This window comes from Misgurnus anguillicaudatus, chromosome 24 (assembly GCF_027580225.2).
Source record: "Misgurnus anguillicaudatus chromosome 24, ASM2758022v2, whole genome shotgun sequence".
NCBI lineage: Eukaryota > Metazoa > Chordata > Actinopteri > Cypriniformes > Cobitidae > Misgurnus > Misgurnus anguillicaudatus.
In genome coordinates this window covers 2458082-2476718 of record NC_073360.2, presented here as the reverse complement: position 1 = coordinate 2476718, position 18637 = coordinate 2458082, and the positions used below count along the sequence as shown (strand labels likewise).

The 18637-nt window shown below is 37.3% G+C and overlaps 1 protein-coding gene across 2 annotated transcripts in view; it reads left to right on the top strand.

Moving 5' to 3' along the window:
* The window catches only part of atm (ATM serine/threonine kinase), a 69214-nt gene that overhangs the window by 26112 nt on the left and 24465 nt on the right, over positions 1–18637 (top strand). For both annotated transcript variants that reach the window (XM_073863107.1, XM_073863108.1), the window contains exons 31-47: positions 165–329; positions 581–732; positions 1454–1545; positions 1632–1803; positions 2424–2565; positions 2911–3087; positions 3378–3555; positions 4507–4615; positions 4731–4889; positions 5834–5942; positions 6772–6860; positions 9490–9592; positions 9671–9819; positions 9935–10039; positions 10116–10235; positions 11698–11932; positions 18372–18539. In XM_073863107.1, coding sequence (XP_073719208.1) covers positions 165–329; positions 581–732; positions 1454–1545; positions 1632–1803; positions 2424–2565; positions 2911–3087; positions 3378–3555; positions 4507–4615; positions 4731–4889; positions 5834–5942; positions 6772–6860; positions 9490–9592; positions 9671–9819; positions 9935–10039; positions 10116–10235; positions 11698–11932; positions 18372–18539 — 2424 coding nt within the window. The remainder of the gene's footprint in view (positions 1–164; positions 330–580; positions 733–1453; positions 1546–1631; positions 1804–2423; positions 2566–2910; positions 3088–3377; positions 3556–4506; positions 4616–4730; positions 4890–5833; positions 5943–6771; positions 6861–9489; positions 9593–9670; positions 9820–9934; positions 10040–10115; positions 10236–11697; positions 11933–18371; positions 18540–18637) is intronic.

Below are 18637 nucleotides of genomic sequence, written 5' to 3'. Positions count from 1 at the left end.
CCTATGAAAAATAAGTCCACATTAAAAGCTCATTAAAATGAGTGAAATTGTTGTGTCACTAAGAAAATAATATTGATGTATTATAAGCATACCGTACAACACACAAATGTAGTTTGTGTTGGTATGAAACATCAGTACTGTTGTTCTGTACACGTGGCGTTTAGGTCCTTCGCCTGCTGAGGTTCCTGGTGATGGAGAACCCAGAGAACAGGATGCTGAGGAAGTCCATACCCCTGCTGGAGCCTTTCCCCGACCGGCCCGCCTTCAAAGAGCTCAGAGCCGCCCAACATGCCCTCAAATACAACTCAGGATCATTCACCCTCAGACAGGTCAATATCTGCAGGGAATTAAACCTCGAGGGCTGAAAACCTAGTGTATGAAAAGTGTTGTTTCTCAAGGGAACAGTTTATACTGTAATCTATTAAATGCTAGTATTGGTACTGAGGCAAAATGATAATTCACCTCAGCAATCTCATAAATAAAATGATTTGGAAAATCCTTTAAAAAAATCTTTATCCAGTAATTAGAAGAATTAACTAGAAAAGTCAACAGCATTTTCCTGAATTTTTTGTCATTTCAGGAAATTGAGCATTTTCTGTCAGTTACTTCGTGTGATTCGTTGCCATTGACACGTCTGGAGGGATTGAAGGATTTGAAGAGACTTCTTCACAGCCATAAACAACAGATTGGCCAGCTACTGAGAGAGTGCCACAGTCAAAATCACATTACTGAGCAACTTTTTATACAACATTTATACTTATAAGTGTGTCTCTTAGCTGATTATATTGTGTTGTAAAGTTCATTCACAACACCACACATAAATATGTTGTCAAAACTGTGATGAGCTATTATTATACTGGTGTATTTGTACACATGCATGTCAAAAATGCATCTAAATTTCTTTTGGAAAAAAGTTTTTGTTTCAAGTTTCTGTTATTTGGGCTGGGTATTGGCAAGGGCCTCATGATACGATACATATCACGATACATGGCCCGGATACAATACGTTGCATGTTGTGATACATTGCACTGCTTTTTCTTTTTTATCAAAAATGTAAAAAAAATAGAGCTGATTTTTTAAAAACTTTCTTTAAGCCAAAGTGCATCCACACGAAAGCTGCAGGTGTTTTTAAATTTTCTGCCATCTTTTCACTCCCGCTTCCTTCTGAGACATTGGCCGAATATGACAGACAACTGGACAGTGACAACTACAGTAGCGGTGGAGGAGGTCGTTTGACGTGCACAGAGGGTTTATTCATTATTTAAAATATCGATAGTGGAAATTGAAATTTCAATACACTATCGGCCCTATTAACTACCCAAAAGCCTCTGAAAACCTTGCTAACTTTATTTATTTTGTTCTCATGAACATTACCGTACTAGCAGTGTTTTATGAACCCGGTGAAGTTCATATAAAATATGTTGACATTTAATGTGTGTGTTTGTGTAGCTGATCCTACAAGCTCTGTTCTGCTTAAGCTGGTTCTGAACCTTCTTCAGCTCTGCAAAATTGCCACCAACCACCCCGGAGGAAAAGACATTTTGGGTAATTTACACTACTGGTCAATTTTCAACCAAAAGAAACGTTTTTTATTTTTTATTAAGACACTATTCATGTTTTATGTTCATCAGAGGCTGTTGGGAGGTGCTTAGGAGAACTTGGACCTGCAGACTTGTCAACCATTGCATTGCATTATGGGAAGGATCAGCTGTATGCTAAAGCAGCCGATTTGTTTCCTGAAGTTCCTCTCCAGTGGATCTTTATTATTTTGAACTGCATGGACAACGCACTCACACATCACAGGTACAACAAAAACCTTTGCATTTAATTCAGCATTGTTGTCACTGAATTTTCTGGATTAGTAAATATTTTCGATTACATTAGTAAAAGGGGTTGCGGACCTCATTTTTCGTTGACTTTGAAACTTCTCAACAGCAAGGATCTTCTTGCATATAAGCACAACTTGTATGAACCACTTAGCAGTTGAATATTCTGTATGTAAGTGATAATGTACAGCCAGCCGGTTCTTATTGTAGAATAAATCCCAGAGATTTCTGGCTTATTACTTAACTACTTGCCATGTGAGTAAATACATGGACACAAAATGTTGATTTGATATTATTTATTAGATCATTTATAACAAATGAAAACATTGCACAAGGAAAAAAGACTTGAGATGCAAAGTTCAAAAATGCAATTTGGTTTAATCATTTGTAAATAAAATCTCATTTACATGTATTAATTATGCAAATGTATATTTAATTTATTTGTAAGTGTTAAACTGCACCTGTCAATATGACTTGCAGTACCTGGATGAGGCTGTGTTATCAGTTTCAGGCACTGACCAATCAGAATCAAGCATACCAGAGCACTGTTTAATAATATGTATAACATCTCTCTCGATTGACTCTTGTTTATTTCAGTATCGCCGTACGTCAGGCTGCTGGTGTGTGTCTAAAGAACGTCCTGGCCACTGAATATGGTATTGAATTCGGGGAATTGTATAAAAGTAAAAGGGATCCAATGCTGGCATACCTTAACCCTTTCCGCTCTGCCAAGAGACGGGCAAGTCTTTACACTTCTTTCAAAAGTTTACTTACTCATTCTTAATTTATTTTTTATTTACTTTTTTCCACGTAATTGTGTAAGTATAGAATAACTGTAAACTCATCAACACTATGTGGCATAACTAGATAAATTATGTTGTGAATAAAAGCATCTAAATGAAATCAAAGTGTTATATTTCATCATCTGCAGCGTAGTCCTCCTTTAACTATAACTTGCAAAATCATACTAGTGGTATTTTTATCAAGGAGGTTTTTTAAGACTTTACCCTGAGATGAATTTAAAAGTATATTTAAGGAGTTCACATCTATTTTAATCAAACGAGTCCTCTGTTCTTTGATACAGGAGCCCACTGTGACTGTGGAGGTGACCTCAGAGTCCAGAGACGGACTAAACAATCCTGACCTGTGGTCTGTACAGCCTGGTGGACACAGGAACTGGTTAAAGAGTCTTTGCATGGCTCTGTTAGACAGTGGAGGGGTCCAAAATGAAGCTCTGCTTCTCACCAGACCTTTATGTGAGGTACATCTATCAAACTTTAGCCCTGCATTCACACACAGTTGTGTTGTTTAATGTTTCATTTTTAATCAAAGTCTGACTTATTGAATGTTGGTGATAGACAGTAGTAGCCTATTGGTTTTGTGCCCTTCAGCTGGCGCTGTAGGGATAGCTGCATACTGCTCTGTGTTTGGTGTGTGTGTTCACGTCTTGCAGTACGTCTGTTCACTACTCACTGGGATGGGTTAAATGAAGAGGTCACATTTCAAATATGCCTTCCACACTTTACAAACATGTCAGTTTTATTTCAACAGGTAAAAACAGATTTTTGCCAGAGGATGTTGCCACTGTTTGTTCATGATATTCTCATGAGAGATGTGGATGGTTCCTGGAGGCAACTCTTATCCACAAATATCCAGAGTTTCTTTAGTCAGTTCTGCAAACCCTCTACACCCACCAGCCGCCCCACCACTCCCATGCTCTCAGATTCAGGTAATCGAATTAAATATTATCTGATCCCATTGATATTAACAGTGAAAACAAGATTCTGCAAATGGTGTTTAGTTGCTGTTTTACAGTTTATTTTGTGTTAAAAACGGTTACTGAGCCATGTTGCTGACCTGAAAGACCTTCATCAAAGATTCATGTTCTATAAGTCCCTTTATTTTATGCATGCATTTCCCAAAAAATCAGTTTTCTGTTTGTAATGGTATTAGCAACAGTATTATAAATATTAGTAGTTATCTGAATACAGAGTGTATGATTGGAGTGGAGCAGCAGAAACTTCTGCTCCGCGATCAAATTATTTTATAATCACTCTGCTCCAGCTCCACACCGTTTCCCTATCTTTGCACCTTCCCTGCTACCTCCTCACAAAATTTGTGCCTAACTAACACTCTGAAAAATGCATTCAGTGTTATATAAATATGCTAATCTAGGAGATAAACATTAACGTGCTTTATTGGAACAGTAGCCCAAGCCAATATTTTTCATGAGTCCACTACTTTAGCGATTGTGACGTTATCTAAATAACAGTCATTGGCCCGGTTTCGCAGACACAAGTTAAGCCTAGTACCACACTTTTTTTCTCCAGACTAGTCCCAGCAGGGCTCATCTGCTTAAATACATATTCCCTGGGCTAAACAACACATTATTGGAGTAGCTTCAACCCGCGGACATAAGAAACGGCCCAGCAACAATGTTAAAGTTACCCAATTCTGCGGACTTGGCAACCCAGGGTATCTGCAAGTACTAAAAATAGAGTATCGGGATTGGACTCCAATTGTAGTGGGACCACTCGAATTTTTTAGGTATTTGTTTCAGTTTACAGTGTAACTAAACTAATTTTTTGGTCACAAGCACAGGTGCTTCATGTCGGTATTTTCCCCTTCTGTTATGAGATTTTTTGTTTTTTACCAGATATTATGTGTGATGTTTTAACAGGAAACACGGATATTGGAAACCAGGTTGCAGTAGATAAGCCCTCCCTTCGTAGCATGCTGGCAGTCATAGACTACCTGAGACAGCAGGGTCGACCTGTCACTCAAAAAAGGTTGGATATTTTTTCACCATTATAGTCTCTGTGGATATAGCTTAACAGTTTTATAATTATTTCAATGCTCTAGATGCAGTAATTGGAATATTGATTGTTGACTGTGTTTTGACAGTAATGAATATGGGACAGTGTGTGATTCAAACTTCTGGCTGGATCTGAATTATTTGGAGGTGGCCGGAGTCGCCCAGTTGTGTTCTGCTCATTTTACTGCTCTCCTTTACTCTGAAATCTACGTAGACAAGATCAGATCTGACATGGAGCAGAGCCGAAGGTATCGCCAAAAAGGTTTTGCTTGTACAGTACGCACTCATTATCTCTCAAATTGCATGAATTGAAAATGGGTCCAGTGGCCCAATTTCACAAAAACTTCCACATATAACAAAAAAGTTTTTACGCAATTAAAAAAGCTTATATTTTGCAAAGCTGCAATGGAAAAGTTTAGTTTTTTTTTCGCATTCACGGGTCTCTTAGTGTAAGTAAAAGTCACATGATCATTCTTTGAAGATGGCATGATATGTTTGGACAGAGGACGAAACATTGTACAACTTAAAAAGGCTCATTTGTTTATATAGAAATGCTGAATACACAGTTCCTTTGTGAAATGATGTACTATAATCTTGCAGAACACCTCATATGTGACCCTGGACCGTCGTATATTTGTAGAAAAAGCCAAACATAAATTGCACGTTCCATGAAGATATTTTGTAAATGTCAAAAAATATCTGGTAAAATTGGCCAAAAACTCGCCTACAAACCTGCACTTGCTGCTACCCACTCTTTGGGGATTTACCATTCAAGTTTGTTTTTTATGTATCACCATTCAGTACAATAGGTCATTGACTCCAGTCCTTTCAATTATTTAAAAAGAATGCACAACAGCTTTGCTTCATGCTGCATTTACCTCCTTGGGTGTGCATTTCAAATATTTCAACGTCCAATTCAATGACATCAATTATTCCTTACATACAAGTGGCTGTGATATGTATTACCCTACCAACATCCATTGACATGAATGACATTGTTAGTGGAAAAATCTACTTAAATAAAAAACGGCGTATCTTTATTTAAGTGACTTCAGAAAAAAGCAGTGCACTTTTTATATTGCTAGGAAACATATTTAAGCACGAGTCATATTAGCAGAAAATTTTAAGCGAGGGTGCTTGCTCTGATCTATGTGTATCCAGTGTAAACTCTGCTCATGTATGATTGTGTCAGGTCTCAGTCTCGAGCATCGAGGAGAATCACATTTGAAGAGGGCAGTCAGACTTTGTCCATTGGTGCTGTGAATATAAAGAGTTTAGAAGACTCTGGCATCAGTCTACAGGTGAGTGATGAAGTATAATAATGTATAGATATTGACTAATGTTTCAGTATTGGAGGAGCTGTCACTCATCCATAATGTAATTCTGGACAATAAGTCTACTTTATTCATTACATGAATTACTCTAATTACAAATCTTATGAGATTAGTTGTAATAATAATAATTGTGATTATGATTGATTAGTCTATAATTCCTGTAAGCACTGTGGGATCCTCATTGAGACATCACGCATAGCTATACATTATTTTTGATGCACAGCAATATTTTTTGTTAATGTTTACATGTCTAAATTTGAGTATAATCTAATTGTATTATTATTTGTGTTGTTAAAATGTGCTGTTTTATAATTGTACCTTTTCTTTTTAACTCTTTTACTGCCATTGACGAGTTATCTGCTTTAGGCAATCAATATTGCCGTTATTAAGCAGTAGGTGGCGCTCTTACCCACCTTATAAAACACTACAGCATATACAGATCCAAAAGCATGACGTTTTGATCAGCGTTCTGAATTGGATCTCTAACAAAAGTCCTTTACAAATAAGCAATTACCTTAGCTTTCTGTTTAAAGTTTGTTTATTTTTTTTTTAAAGAAACCTACCCATATTTGAGAGTTGATAAAAAAGAATAAATGAAGATAAGATGAAAGTTTTTTTTTAATAGATGGTCTGTTCTTTCATTTGATATATTGTATGTTTATATATGAAGAAGAACATTTTTTGAAAGCATTAAACATTTGTGAAAATCATAAAAAATGCTGGCGGGTAAAAAGTTAAATGAATGAATAAAATAACATTTATTGAATTGATGTCATCTCCTTTGATTTGTCTACAGGATCTTCTGATTGAAGTGTACAGGTGTATTGGAGAACCAGACAGTCTGTATGGTTGTGGAGAGGGCAAGTTAATCAGTCCTCTTACTAGGTAACACTTTTCATTAGAAGTCACTGTAATATGAATTAAATTGATACTAAATATACATAATATACTGGTGGTGGCAGGAAAAGTAACCTTACAATGAATAAAAGTAGTTGACCAGTAGAGATTCTGCTATATTGTTTATACCTGTAAAGGAGATATGTGACCTGGGACCAAAAAAACAGTCATAAGGGTCTTTTTTTAATTGATGTATGAGCCAAATATACAAACTGAATAAATAAGCTTTCCGTTGATGTATGGTTTGTTAGGGTAGGACAGTTTGTTTGAGATACAACTATTTAAAAATCTGAAATCTGAGGGTGCAAAAAGTCTAAATATTGAGACAAGCGCCTTTTAAAATTTTAGGCAAAGCAGAATGATTTTAAATATGGGAGGTGTAATTGAAGCTGTAAATATTATAAATTCAATCTAAACTTTTTTTTATTTAAAGGTGCAGTGTGTAAGTTTTAACCAATGGCTCAGTCCACTGCTCTCCCCTCGCTTTTGAAACACATAGAGAAGCTATGGTAGCCGGCACTGGACAAACATGTCATCGTCGGAGACAACTTAGTAAAAAAGTGTCCTTTAAGGGCTTCTGTAGAAAAATGGCGGCACAAAATGGCGACTTCCATGAAAGGGGACTCTCTGTGTATGTAGATAAAAAGGTCTCGTTCTAAGGTAATAAACACATAGCGGTTCATTATGAAAGGTCTTTATACCAGGGCTTAAAAACGAAAAAAATTTGCAATCGTTTCACTCCGAGCAGAATCGATATTTTAACGTTTCCGTTTTTGCGTTCCTCATTGAACATTTACGTTCCGAAAACGGTTTACTTAAAAAAAATACCGGTTAATAACGTTATTTTAATTCAGGCTATACTTTAACAAATGCATGCATACAGACTAATTTTCACACAAAAATAATAACATAACACATGATATAACTAAACTTCAACATTTCATTAATTGTTAAAAACACAAAAGAAATACCTGCAATAATTTTAAGTATAAACAGCTGAAAGAAAATGACCCGTTTTATGCCGGTCTTTTACTGGTTGAAACCGCAGCATACTCTGCTGGATGTTTACGTTAAATGTGCCTCTGTAAGTTACTTCAGTGAATCCCGGCTACTGTACTTCTCCCCCACATCCTTTAATATTGCAGACAGACTTTTTAAGATAGCTTGTCGTAAGAAAAATAATAACGAAAAGGAATTTCTTGGTGGCGACCCATCTAAAAAGTATTTGACAGTGGTATAAGTCCCCTGGCTTTTTTGAGTTACAGTTTGCATCTTCATATTTCCAAGCAAGTTTTAACTTAAACATACCTCTGAACATTTGATGGGTAGCTTTGTGGTTATTTAAGACAAATGCTATCGAGCCGGAGACTCGATGACTGCGGCGCGGGCATTTCACTCACGCTATGTGTCAAAGTCACTCACGCTTGATGCGTCAAAGTCACATGTTGTACTGTTCAATTCATGATTGGTCACTGATAAAGTACAATATTAAAGAAAACGATAAAATAACGTTATTAACCGGTTAATGGTCATTTTAAATAAACGTTTCTGTTCAGAACGATTAAAATTGATTTCGTTTTAGTTTCCGTTTCTGTTCCTGTTAAAATTTCGTTCGTTTCCGGTTTTCGTTTTCGTTCCTTGAACCGGTTCAGAGCCCTGCTTTATACACCCCTGATAATATAGTTTTGTATATTATTTTGCATTTCTGCCAAGACATCCTTCTAAAAATTACACACTGCACCTTTAAGGCTTTTTATTATTCTCTGAATACACCAAACCATATGAGTACTCTGTAATAAACTGAACCAACCGATAATGTGCATGTCAAGACCACAAAATTATATTTTGCACATAAATGTACACATTTTATTGTTTATAGCTTTATATATATTAAAGCAAAATGTGAAATGATTATGTGTGGATCTGTATTATAATATTTGATTTATTGTTATTACACATTATGCAGAGATGCCACACATATCATTTATTTGTTATGAATGATCAAATCTTTCAATTTCCCTTTAAGAAAAAGAAAATCAAACACTGTCCTGTTTTTAGTTCACGCATCAAAAATAGGCATCACCTGGAATTTTTAATTACCTAATTTTTATCCTAATTTAAATATTTATATTAAACCATGTGATTATAAAAAAAAATCTCTTCATGATGTACTGTAGGTTTTTGTTATACCAGCCCCCCCCCCCAAAAAAAGTGATTTAACCAAGAAGATCTAAATGAATATTCTTTGTTTCTAATTGATTTTAACCATTACCTCTACCCGTAAAAAAGGGGGGAAACAATTGAGGAGCTCAGATGCAAAAGCCGCTAAACACCACCTCCTTCAAAAACTAGATGATGATATAAACCGAATACTCTCGGCACATATTATCTTTTCATCAAATGCTTTCGCTTCAAATTTGCTTAATCCCGGCCACAGGTCATTCAGAAATGATACAAGACAGATGCATTTAGAGGGTTTTGCATCTGAGCTGTTTTATTGTTTGACAGCAATGCCGTAGACCCCTACCATAAACCTTAAATATGTCGGGTTGATAGGAATGTTATCCAGGATTTAATCTTAATAAACCACTAAAGAAACTATATGTTGTGTCTCTAGGATTCGAACTTATGAGCATGAGGCCATGTGGGAAAAGGCTTTGGCTTCATACGACCTTCACTCCAACCTTCCAGAGGTCACACGACAGATCGGCATAGTGGAGGTACGTACAGTATAATCTATGATATCCTGAGTGTTTACTGATGAATCTGTCATCATTAATGAGGCAATGTTTTCTCAGGGTCTGCAGAACTTTGGTTTGTGTAGTATTTTGAGCACATATCTCCACGGGCTGGAGAAGGAAGGTGTGGAGTGGAGTCCTGAACTTCGAGAGCTGCGCTTTCAGGCAGCCTGGAGAAATACACAGTGGGACTGCGATCTACCCGAAAGGTGGGTGTGTTTTTCTCCATCTATACAATGAGCTTCAGTTATAATCAGATTTTGACATATTGGTCCAGGAAAAGAGGTAATGTGTTTGTTTATTTATGTGTTTTAATGTTTTCAGAAATGAGAAACTAAAGCCTGGTATCAATGAGTCCCTGTTCAGTGCACTCCAGGCTCTGAGAGACAAAGAATTATCATTGTTTGAGCAAACCCTTAACTATGCCAGGTAACCAGAATCCACTTTCCTCTTTAACTCAACACTATAGACCCTGCACATCTGAATTGTATGTGTGTTTTATCAGAGGTCATGAGGTGGAGGAGTTGTGTCGTGGCAGTTTGGAGGCTGTGTCTTCACTTTATCCTGCTCTCTGTAACCTGCAGAGAATTTCTGAACTCCAAAGCGTCCAGGATCTTTTCACAAGGTTTTATTACACTACATCATGTCACAGTTTTTGCTTTTATGATTATGCATCACAGTTCCTGAATTTTACATGAAGCTTTTCTCAAAGAAATCAAACACCAAGTTTTCATATTTTCTGAATACTATTGAACTGTTTTTGTGTCTGTACAGTGAAGAGTTTTAAAGACATTTAATGATGACTCTATGTCCCACAAACAATAGACAGTTAGGGTGTTAGTTTCATATTTTGTTCATTTGCCTGGTCTCTGTTCACATCATATCATACTAGATGGAGTTGCCAGGGTTTCCACGGGTCCTTGAAATCCTTGAAAGTTTGTGAATCTGTGGGGGGGGGGGATTCAAGGCCCTGGGAAGTTTTTGAAAATATACATACATAGATACAGGTCATTGAAAGTGCTTGAATCTATTTAATGCAAGATGTTTTCTGGGAAAAAAATCCATATTATTCCCTGTGTAGTGTAGGATAATATCATAAAAATTCTAGACTTTTAAACACACGTGCTAAACTGTTCCCTTTAAATGCTTATATCTTCTGTATGTGAATGTTGATTCATAGCAAAATGCTTTTTGCATAGTTGTGTTTGACACATTAAAACGTTTCGGGTTACGTATGTAACGCTGCGTCTCTCTTGCCATACTTCCTGCGTTCCTGTAATGCCGTCTTTGGCAATATTTCAGATAGCGATATACTTCCTGACTCCCGCGTCACCCTGTTTTTGTCATTAAGCCTCACCATTGGTTGAATTGAATATATATACATTCAGACACACTTACCCTTGGAGGCGTCCCCAAAGTGTCACCGAAGCGCGAGTTCCCTCGAAAGGGAACTATAACAATGTATCTTTAAATGTAACACGATGTAACCTTGCTCTCAGTTGAAATGTGTCCCTACATTTAGTTCTTGAATTTGAGGGTATTGGACCTGGAAAGTCCTTGAAAGGTCCTTGAATTTGAAGTTAACTAAGGTGTGGGAACTCCGAGTTGCTCATTGGTCCCATAGTGTGGCCAATTAAATTACACTTCCGAATGGAGCAAGTTAAAACAATGTAATTTCTTTTTATTTGGAGCAAGCATTCATGCTGCGTCCCCTTTCCGAAGTGCACTTCAAGGTTGCAGAAAAGCCATTTAAAATTCACCTTATGAGACTTTAGCCTGGATTTCACAGACAGGGTCACAAACGTTCTCTTGGCATTTTAGTCTAGCAGCTTCTTGAGCTTTCACCCTTTCATGCTTTTTAAACAATATCGAAGAGTTTCCATCTGTGCTGGATTCTTACTGCTTCTTTTCTTTATTGTCTGGTCTATTTTATAAACATTTTTTTATTTAATGATAGTTTCATAAAAACAAATTTATTATGTTGGCACAATTATATTTTTCTACTTAACATTCAGTTTTATTAGTGACCCTAAACGACAAAAGTGTACATTACTTGAATAAAAATATTGAATTTGTGCTCTTGACAGGCCAATAACTGACTCCAGTCTGAATGAGGTCTACAGGAAATGGCACCAACACTCAGATCTTTTGACCGACAGTGATTTTATTTTAGTGGAGCCTGTTTTAGCCCTGCGCTCCTCCATACAGGAAACCCTGATTTCCTCAGCGACAGACCCTGACCAGAAGAACTACCTGATATCAGCCTATTCCTCACACCTGATGGAGCTGTGCAAGCTGGCTCGCTCTGCAGGCAACACACAGGTGCGTATGTCTGTACTGTATGTGCTGTACGGTTATGTGCTCTTAAAGTGCGAATGAACATTTTGTCATTAATTACTCAGCTGCATGTTGTTCCACACTCGAAAACCTTTGTTCATCTTCAGAACACAAATAAAGACATTTTTGATGAAATCCGAGACAGTTCTGATTAAGCAGCGCAACTCACAACTTTCAAGGCCCAGAAAGGCAGTCAAGACATAAAATAGTCCAAAATATTTCATATTTATTTCAAGAAGTGAAAAGAATGCTTTTTGTGCTCATAAAGTCAGTCTCCAATGCGTTAATAACAAAAGCAGCACATGCATGTTTTTTAAACATTTATTGAATTTATATTTGATTATGGGTTGTTGAATTTTTCGAAAATAATGCACACCTGAGGTGGTAATGCATGTGCATTATAAAGATGTCCCATTAATAGCTGTTTTGCGGACGCATACTGTATGCATACATGTACACTACCGGTCAAAAGTTTTAAAACACTTGACTAAAATGTTAACTATGATCTTAAAAATCTTTTTATTTGGAGGTTTATGGTTAAATGCATGAAATCACTTTTGTACACAAAAATATACCTGTGCCAAGCAGATTAATTTCTGTTATTAGAGAACAAAATTTTTATTTTAAAATATAATTTTTTGAATTAGATGACTGAATATTGAAGGAAAAGCAGGCAATAAGAGCCTAGATTAAATGTAAACAACTTCTATGGTTTCAGCAGTAACAACATAAACAAGCGGCTGTCGCGGTCCGCACGTAACTTCCGGTAAACTCTGCAAAGAATAAATAACAACAAAGTTCTTTTAACGTAGTTTATTTATATGACAAGCAAAAAAACAACACATAGATTACCATTTGTTATTTTCGACGAGGCATTTGTTCAAAAGATCAGTTTAGCAACTAGTCAGACCATTAAAAAAACGAAACCGGAAGTAAGTTCGGATCCAGACGTGTATCGCGTCAGCGCACGTGCGTCCGATGAAACCGCCTATACTCTTTAAAAGTCGTCCTAAGGAAAAATGTAAAAAAGCTTCTCGGTTAAATGAATTTTGATTTATTTTGGATGCTTTTAGTCATCAACATTTTTATCAAGGTTATATTTGTGTTATGCCATAGTTTGGACGAGTTTATTATCATTCTGTAATATGGAAAAAATATATAAATAAAGAATAGTATAGTCACAAACAGCTGTGGAACATAGGGCTGGGCGATTTGTCCCCATAAAAAAATCTTAGATTTTTTTATAAAAAACTCGATTTATGATTCGAATCGATTTTTTTCCCCGCCCCCATTTAAAACAAAATAATTGCAAACTGTATATATTTTTAAAATACATATTTATTATATTTAATTAAAATGCATCAACAAAAAATTGGGAAGGAAGGAAGATTTGGAGGATGCAAAATGTATGTCAGTGTTTCCCATAGATCTGAAATGTACTTGTGGTGGTAGCTGGTGAAAAGGGCAATCATTATAATCCCCCGACAAAAAATGGTCTACTATACATGTGACACAGAACTAATAATGTGTGACACAACACAATACTTTGAATTATTGAACATTAATATTAATTTCATATTATAGTTCATTAATCTAACCACGCCAAACTTTCTTTGCCATAAACAAAGCTGATACTGTTTGTCAAAGCACCACAAAAACACTTATTGTTTTTGCACTGATATATGAAGCAATTAGACCCCTTTTATCAAACTCAATATAATACTATACTATGTAGAGTATATTAATAGACAGTGCAGGTTTATAGATTATAAATGTGACTGATGTTCTAATGGTAATAATTTCTATTAGATAGGCACTTTTACTGCTTCTGCTTTCTATTTCTCTTTTGCCGATTAAAATAGCTTGATGCACATAGGTTCACGTGACGCCCTAAACACATATTATATGAAACTGCACTCGAGCTTTAGCGCGGTAGCGCTCACAGCCGTTCTCCGATCGACTCTGGTTTTACACACATTAAGGGGCTGGACACACCAAAACTTTTAAACGCGGCTGAAAACGCCTTGAGGACGCCGAATGCCAGCTGTTTTTCAGCTGAGTACCAGCTTTCTTCAGCTGAGCGCTTTGGTAGCTGTGATACGTCAGCTGCGAGCCGGTTGGTTGCTGTGGTAATGTCCCGCCCCTCCTCCACTGTGATTGGGCAGCCGTGTGAAAACTGACATTGACGAGCGGAGCTTTTCTTCCAAAGTTGAACATTTCTCAACTCTCTGCGCCGGTTTTCAGCGCGGAAAAAAACGCTAGCGGCTGGCTTATTTGAAATACGCCGAGTTTCCATTGAAATGAATTGAAAACATGCGCCGGCCGCGGGCGTAAAAGCGTTGGTGTGCACGCCCCCTTAGGGGGTTCAATCTTCAGCTGGCTGGCAGGGGCAGCCACTGGCGGGTCACGTGACCCGCCAGTTGCTGATTGGAAGCTGCCTATAGCGGGGATGGCTGGTCACGTGACGGGTCAGATCACGTCACCCGCCATCCCCGCCACTGGCAGGTCACGTCACCCGCCATCTCTGCCAGTGGTAGCGATTTCTTAAAAGTGATCGTTTAACGTATTTGGCAGTGATATGCTTTGTTTTTTATTCATTCAGTATGTTTAATGTCTATGCAGTTAGTTATTTGAATATGTACTTGAATTAAAATGTATTTTCATGCATTCACAACCAGTAGGACGAGCAGTACAGCCAGCAGCAGAGTGACAAAGCTCCTAATGTAGCGCCTTTCTTTTCTGTTCAAAACCGGATTTATTTGCTTTGTCTAATGAATCTGTTTTATGTGTCAGTCAAATGGCTATTAAGGCTTGAATTGGAAGCTCAGTGCATATAGATGCTACCCGCCTGCTCCCGCTTACATTATAATATCAAATGAAATATTTCCAACAGGCAGCTGACCAGCCACTATTGTGGGCGGACTTTTGACGGGCACACTCCTGCCTTCCGCAAAAGGAATTATATAATTATATAAAATTATATGTATGCATTCACAACCAGTGAACTTTGACGCGCACCCTCCTGCTCTCAACAAAAGGATTTATATTATTTTTTACTCTTCATTTGTGCTTATGGATGTCTTCCGATAAAACATCATCATTTTGTAAACATTTATCATGTTTAAGGTGCCTAAAATCAAATGTTCTGTAATGGATGCATTCACAGCCAGCCAGTGAGAGAAATGATCTGTACTGGATGCATTCAGCCGCCACCATTTTGCGCAAACTTTTGACTGCTCTTCACACAAGGAATTATATTACTTTTATTCTGATTTTGTGCTTATGGATGTCTTTCGATAAAACATCATCATTTTGTAAACATTTATCATGTTTAAGGTTCTTAAAATCAAATGCTCTGTAATGGATGCATTCACAGCCAGCCAGTGAGAGAAACCATCTGTACTGGATGCATTCACCGCCACCACCGTTTTGTGCAAACCTTTGACTGCTCTTCACAAACGCAATTATATTATTTTTATTCTTCATTTTTGCTTATGGATGTCTTCCAATAAAACATCATCATTTTGTAAACATTAATCACGATTAAGATGCTGTCTGTACGATTCTCGATGTGCCAGTGGGGATTGTGATAGCTTAAGATTGGACGACTCTTCAACCCCTTAACTCTGTGCATTCCCTTAATTAGAATAGAAATTGAGATTGTGATTACATATGTACAATTTGGATATATGTTTCGATATTGCTGCAAGTATTGTATTTTTACTCTTATTATTTATATTGGAGTAGCACTTAAATGTGTTACTGCGAAAAAAAATATATTTCTGTTATCTTTCAGTAATTATTTTTATTATTAAGAGTTTACAGTGCAGATGGATTACACCCATTCAAAGCATATGTTGAACATTTTAGAAACTTAATATCTTTAAGAAAATGTCTTTATTCTATGTGGGTTTGTAAACATTTACAAAATACAATCGTTGCTAATTAGGAAAACCAATACATTATGTGGTCTGTGATTTTATTAATGCACTATATAATTTTGAATCTATACTGTCATCTAAAATATGTTCAGAATTGTTACAGCAGAGTTAAAGATATATATCGGAGCAAGAAAGTGGCTGGTTGAGCTGTGCATCCAGTTGAGATCATTTGCTTTTAAGCATCTTAATCGTGATAAATGTTTACAAAACGATGATTGATTAATGAAAGACATCCATAAGGACAAATGCAGAGTAAAAAACAATATAATTCCTTTTGTGAAGAGCAGGAGGTCGTGTGTTAAAGTTCGCGCAAAATAGTTGCTGACTGAGGTGGCTGTAAATCCAACCAGTTCAGATCATTTCTATTTTAAGCACCATAAACACGATAAATGTTTACAAAACCATGATTGATTAATGAAAGACATCCATAAGGACAAATGCAGAGTAAAAAAATAATATTATTCCTTTTGTGAAGAGCAGGAGGTTGTGCTTTAAAGTTCGCGCAAATAGTGGCTGACTGAGGTGGCTGTAAATCCAACCAGTTCAGATCATTTCGTTTTTAAGCACCATAAACACGATAAATGTTTACAAAACGATGATTGATTATTGGAAGACATCCATAAGGACAAATGCAGAATAAAAAAATCATATAATTCCTTTTGTGAAGAGCAGGAGGTCGTGCGTTAAAGTTCGCGCAAAATAGTAGCTGACTGAGGTGTGGTCCATCCAGTTTAGATCATTTGTTTTTAAGCGCATTTAACGTGATAAATGTTTACAAAACCATGATTGATTTTCAGAAGACATCAAGAAGCACAAATGAAGATTAAAAAAATATAATATATTCCTTTTGTGGATAGCAAAACAGTGACTGAGCTGGCTGTAATGCATACAGTTCAGATCATTTGTATTTAAGCACCTCAAATGCGGAAAATCTTTACAAAATGATGATTGATTATTGGAAGACATCCATAAGCACAGATGCAGAGTAAAAATAATATAATTCCTTTTGTTTGGGTGTGCATTAAAGTTTGCACAAAACAGTGGTGAGCTGCATGTTGAAAATATTTTGTTTGATATTATAATGTAAGCGGGAGCTTCAACTCCAAGCCTTAATAGCCATTTGACAGATACATACAAAAAAATCCATATTACAAAGCAAATAAATCCGGTTTTGAACAGAAAAGAAAAGCAATAAATTAGGTGCTTCATCACTCTGCTGCTGGTTGTAGGTTACTGCTCCTCCTACCGGTTGTGAAAGCATGAAAAATAGTTAGACATTAAACACACTGAATGAAAGCATATCACTTCCAAATACGTTAAACTACTAAGCAATTGCTCCCAGTGGCAGGGATAGCGGCTGCCAGTGACAGGGATGGCGGCTGCCAGTGGCAGCCACCAGTGGTTGAGTGGCAGGTCACGTGACCTACCAGTGGTTGAGTGGCAGGTCACGTGACCCGCCAGTGGCTGCCCCTGCCAGCCAGCTGAAGATTGAACCCCTACAGCACATTAATCATACTTGGGACCCAAAGTAATAAACTAGGACCGACCCGGACCAGACTGACATTTCAAATATAAACCCGGAACTGTACGGGTCCTCTCAGTGAAGAAAGACCTCTAACGTTAATGGTAAAACTCTGCTCAAGTTCAGAAACATGAAAGGATACAATGTGACAAGCTTGCTTCGCATCGCACCCAATTCATTGAGAAACAAAGAGCACGTGAACGCACACTCAACGGGAGAGACGTGCTTGCACGCAAAATGAAGCCAACTTGGATGCTATAAACACATATGCACATAAGCATATGCGACCATTTTGGTCGGAGTGTAGTTCCCTGGCTGCTCAGTTACCTCAGTATGTGCTGCAGTTGATCCAGTTTGCCGCGCTGGATGATGAGTTTATGACGCGTGCATCTTCACGGGCTCTCTCAACAAAACACGGGTCATCCAGTTGAGTTCAAAAAATACGGAAATTCTTAAAGTGATTTTTTTCCTAGGCGGGTCGCAATTTACCTGGGCGGAATGCCCAGTAGAGCCTATGTTTGGGAAACACTGTAAGTACTGCGCTATACTGCAGAGGGGGAGAAAAAAATCTAAAAAAATCGATTTTTTGAAAATATGAATCGATTTGACCTACCAACTCGATTTTAAAATCAAATCGATTTTTTTCCCAGCCCTAGTGGAACAACACGATGGTAATTAATGACAAAAATTTCATACTGCAATAAACAAACACTTGTAAGTCTTGTTTATGTCATTTCCTATATTTGGCAAATGTTTTAAATCTAATCTTGTAGGTTAACCACTTCATCGACACATAAAGAGGCTGTGTGACTGACTTAGCATTGAAGGACTCTCTTTTTAAAAGCAACATCCATGTGCCAGAACACTTCTGGTTACGTCTTATCACACCAAACCCGAAGATTTAAAACATGTTATATTCCATTCAGTCTTGATCTCACTGCCCAAGTGTTTGTTCTTTCAGCTGGCAGAGCGAGCAGTTTTTCAGATGAAGCAGCGAAGCGTGGCCATGGCTGGTGCCGTGTGTTCGTGGGCCTGGCAGCTGGAGGAGGCACAGGTGTTCTGGGTGAAGAGGGAACAGGGATTGGCTCTCGGGCTACTCAAACAGATGATCCACAAACTAGAGGATCTGGTGAGCGGGGTTAAGATGGAATCTTTACAGTACAGTCCATTTCAATTTGGTTAATTTTAGTGTGTAGTAAATGGGAAAAGTACTCAAGTGCGTGCTGA